The sequence below is a fragment of the Spinacia oleracea genome, chromosome 2, assembly GCF_020520425.1.
Source record: "Spinacia oleracea cultivar Varoflay chromosome 2, BTI_SOV_V1, whole genome shotgun sequence".
In the NCBI taxonomy this organism is placed as follows: Eukaryota; Viridiplantae; Streptophyta; class Magnoliopsida; order Caryophyllales; family Amaranthaceae; genus Spinacia; species Spinacia oleracea.
In genome coordinates this window covers 105,921,376-105,926,068 of record NC_079488.1, presented here as the reverse complement: position 1 = coordinate 105,926,068, position 4,693 = coordinate 105,921,376, and the positions used below count along the sequence as shown (strand labels likewise).

The 4,693-nt window shown below is 37.2% G+C and overlaps 1 protein-coding gene across 1 annotated transcript; it reads right to left on the bottom strand.

The window, feature by feature from the left end:
• Window positions 1-1,197: 1,197 nt before the first annotated feature.
• On the bottom strand, window positions 1,198-4,425 carry LOC130468078 (uncharacterized). The gene is made up of 2 exons (XM_056837668.1): window positions 4,001-4,425; window positions 1,198-2,048 (listed from the first exon to the last, which is right to left on the bottom strand). The coding sequence occupies exons 1-2, from the start codon at window positions 4,307-4,309 to the stop codon at window positions 1,398-1,400; spliced, it is 960 nt and encodes a 319-aa protein (XP_056693646.1). The 5' UTR covers window positions 4,310-4,425; the 3' UTR covers window positions 1,198-1,397.
• Between the last annotated feature and the right edge of the window lie 268 nt (window positions 4,426-4,693).

The following is a 4,693-nucleotide window of genomic DNA, read 5'->3' as shown; positions in this document are numbered from 1 at the left end:
GATAATGAAAGGCGTCTAAACTAAAAGTGAAACACTATAAACATCGGCAAAAGTAGCCGCCACGACCCTATTTGATACGATGCTACAAAATTAGCTAGTCACGACTCTATTTTTGGTTACCCAAAGCACAACAATACCATAATAATAAAACTAAAACTAAAACTAAAACTAAAACTAAAACTAAAACTAAAAAAACAAAGTGAAAGAAGCTAAAATACATGGCTGTTTAAGAAAGCCCTAACAAACTTGTGGTATTTGTTGGTATTGTTAGAGTAAATTGTGCCGGAGGAAGTCCAAGTCAACCAAGAGCAGGCTTTACTAATAGAAGTGACGTTCCATAGGACAGTGGAGTTAGTATTGAGGTCGTCTCCCTTCCATCTCATGTCGCATCGAACATTACCTATAATATTAAAAGGAACTATAAACTGGAAATCATATCGAGTGGATGGACGGACCGTCTTCCAACCAAGATAATGTATATGTTGCTCATTATCATAATAATGCATGCAATTCACTTCTAATATATCACTCTCATTAATCTTACCATCTTGTTGTTGTCTCACCGGTATCTCATTCATAATTTTCCCACAAACTCTTGAAGATGACACATACAAATAAGTACCAAAAAACAACAATAAAAAAATAGTAAAGAGAACATTAAACCATCCTGAATATGTAGCATACTTGTAACGCACAAGGCTAAATCTGGTCATATAGTAGTTACTAAGATCACTCCATGCATAGCGATATATTGTACCCCAATTTCCTTCCACATTTGCAACGCGAGCGGCTACCATGGCTAAATTAAATATTCTACTTTTTTTATTATTTTTTACATAGAAGTGAAGTAATGATTTTATAATATCACCAACTTATATTTATATGAGCACATCCCTAAAGATCGGATCACTGGGTTTACCATGATCATAATTATTCACAAACTTACTTTCAAAAAATCAGGAATTAGTTACCAACTCGATCTACAACTACTTAGGAGATATTGATGGGAGAATATATAAAAGTAATATTTAAAAAATAAAACTATTTTTTTTGAGGGGTAAAAAATATTAGGATCGGAGATAATGATGAGAGATATTATGAAAGTAAAAAAAAAGTTAAGTATTGGTTGGAATTTTATGCCTGACAAATTATAAACTCATCAAAATTTAATTCGATTACATATCAAAACAATTCGGATCAGATAAATTAATTCTTAAACAAGTCAGATCAGATAGATTACATAAACATCTGATACACTCCGTTAGTCCATATCATTCTACAAAAGCTAATACAATAATAATAGTCTTAATATGTTTCTAATACATTCTTGGTAAATACGTAGTCCATAACATGCATAAACATAGAAAATCAAACCATAATCTCACCAGTACATAATCTCACCAGTTCACCAACAACATGGCAGAAACGAAAATAACCATGAAACAAGTTATAATCTTCGGGATGAATCTCCAGTCCTCAATGTCAGGTTGTGGGGGTTGTACGGGTGGTGCCGGCAGTTCGAGTAGCTGAATCTCTCCGCTGATTATCCTAGGGTCACTCACTCTAGTGTCATGCACAATAGGCTGAATAATTCTCATTACCACCGATGGCGTAGTCAACCAATGATGAAAAGTCAGAAACATCCAAGTACAAAATCCTGACAACACCACCCATAAAAGCCGCTTGACGGGGAGTATGTCACGGGTCATGCCCAGGACAATTGTTCCTACAATACCAAGATGAACATGTACTATCATGTAATCGAACGCGGGAAGAATGGACATGTGCAGGCAGAAGAAATCCATCATGAAGCAAAGCGTAGCACCGAGTGAATTTTTGTCAGACGTCTCATCCGTCAAACTTCCGTCCATGCTGCACGCCAAAGGTATGAAGATGGTCACAGCGCAACCAAAAGCCATCATGGGGAAAGAAGGCGTCCGACGAACACAACGCCAACTCCTAATCCATGGAGTGAGACACCATACACATATGTGCAGGATAGAGAATACACTAACCACGATCCAGAAGAAAACAACACCCCTCTGCTTCTTGTTGCGATTAAAGCGAAAATTAGAACAAACTTATCTGATTCGATGAACTGAACGAAGAACAATTGTTGCGTCGTGGACACCCACTGTCCTAAAAGACGATTCCGCGCTACCTTCCGGTGCAGTAGAACAGAATGCGGTCGCCCTCCAGGATTAGCGCAACTCCGACGTTGTGTGCACTCACAAAGCCGGATGGAGTCAGAACGTATGCCCAAAACCGAGAGCAATTTTGTGTGAGAGTAAGAATGTGTTTTCGTATTTTGTGTGTATGATTTTCTGTGAGAAGGGAACTGAAACTCTGATTTAAATAATTAGAAGGAAAGCATTGCAACAGACAAAAACGGCTGAGGGAATGAATGTTGCAACAGCCAAAAACGGTCAGAGACATTGAATGTAGTAACGGACGTAATTAATGGTAATTAATCCAACGGTTACGTAATCAATACAGATTCCCGTAACAATGACTTAAGCAAAACGGTCCAGTTACCAAAAAGAATAGGGTTGACCCACAAAACCCACCCCACGCCCGCGAACCGCATTCCCAAGTACCAAGTACCAAGTACCAAGTACCAAGTACCAAGTACCAAGGCCCAAGGCCCAAGGCCCAAGGCCCACGGCCCACGGCCCACGGCCCACGGCTTTAGGTTAGCCCGGCTCACAACCATCTTTAGCCCTGACCCGCTTATTAAATACTTCTAGGTTCTAGAGTCCTAATCCTAAGAAGTAGGAAATTTTATGATAACGTGATACCTAGACTTCTTATTGCATTTATTTGTCAAAATTTCCAGTACTATTATGTAGAGCAAAACCAGCATTTATACCTTCATATTGAATTGGTATTTTAAGGGTTTTTACTTTTTACCCCTCTTTTACACCCCAAAAAAATTACCCGTGAAATATACCAAGTAATACATATAAAGGGCTAGAGGAGCCTTCTAAAGCTCGTCTGCCCGGTAACTCGGTAAGGGTGCAACACAGTGACACAGCCTACCCCATTTATAAGATGTTGTGGGTCGATCTGACCCGTTAAAACCGGGGCAGGTTAGGGTTCTTAATGTAGCGCTTTGAACATCATATCAGGAGTACTTACAAAAAGAAGAAACTTTAGAATACAAATCAGTAAAGCTAACATTAGAATTTAAGCAACTATAATAAGCCATAACATGGAACTTAGTCATAACATGGAAAGCTAATAAGCCAACAAACAAAAGATGCTTGAACTAATTGGTTATATTCCTCAGTCCTCACACTTTAAAACTTCATTACACACCCCAAGCCCCAAAGTAACCACATCAGTAATCACACGAGTCAACGTTTTCTTATCAATGGGTTTCAAAAGCTGCACCACTAAATTCTAAGAAGCAATAAGTAGCAAATATTCAGTTTCCAAACTACTTTACATGATCTCCCAAATCTTATTTACTGGAACACCAATTACGTGAAATAAAAAACTACTCTGGTGAAAAACACATGAATTTTAGGCCAATTTAACTCATAAATCTAAGGGTAACCCAAATTTCCAACACAACGTACATCACACATAATTTCTCAGAATGTGTGAAGAAACTACACAAATAAAAAAGGGATCCCTATTTGCTAAAATCATGAGATTTTGGCCAAAATCCTCAGAAAACCACCGACAAATCATTACAAACAAATATAACCACCAAACTAACTAACTTCTTAGGAAAAAAATCAAAAAAATACCCAGACATTTCCCCCTCATTTCAACCATTTGAAATTTGCTCAATAAATCTTCTAAAATTTCAAAGTCAGACCCTAACATGCTAGAACTACATTTCAAAAATGGTGAACGTACATGCAAATACAACAACAATAAACACAATAAAAATGAGATTAAATTCCAACAAAAAAAACAAAATAACAATAAGGAAGGAAGGGTTTGAAGGTTTGGCATATTAACAAGAAGCTGATTTGAAGGAATATCATACCTGAGAAGTAAGACGATGGTACGGCACGTCCCACCTGAAACGACGAACCTTTGACAGAAGAAAGGAAGCGCCACCGAAGAAAAACAGAGCGATGATAACCCATATCTTGGCGTAGCGGTTCTCTTGAAGCTTACGTTTGAAGTTCTCAACGTCACGTAAAAGCATGTTGTTGTCGTGAGAATAAAATAAGGAGGAAGGAGAGATGAGAAGAGAAGAGAAGAGAAGAGAAGAGAAGAGAATCAGAAGAGAAGAGAAGAGAATCAGAAGAGAGTAAAGAGTAGAGAGTAGAGGAAGTTTTTTGTATTTCATTCACCAGCTCAAGTGCATGAAATTATAAAACTGAAAGCAACAAACAACTCATCAACGTCCTTCCTTGTTTTTTTTTACCTACACCAATATTCATTTACTATTTCTTCTTTTGTCAAAACAAATTCTTACTTTGTGTTTTTATCTTCTTCCATTTTCCCATTTAAAACATATCTCCAAGTTGTAATATTTTGTCCATATTTCAAATATTATTGGTGAAATTGGTGTTTATTGTTTTTATTGTTTTTATTTTTTTTTAACTGTTTTTGTATGTATGGGTGGTCTTTTTTAACTAAGTTGATCTTTGTGTATTCAAAATCCTATCCGTTTAACTGGTTAAATGTGACCAATAGTATAACCTTTCGATTCGGTCCGCTAGGGCGCTAG

What these genes read in the sequence shown, in the direction of transcription:
- LOC130468078 (XM_056837668.1), bottom strand. Translation starts at nt 4,309, where the DNA reads ATGAAATACAAAAAACTTCCTCTACTCTCTACTCTTTACTCTCTTCTG. An exon ending in ACCATCGTCTTACTTCTCAG is followed by an intron (nt 2,049 to 4,000) that starts GTATGATATTCC and finishes AATCGCAACAAG; the next exon opens with AAGCAGAGGGGTGTTGTTTT.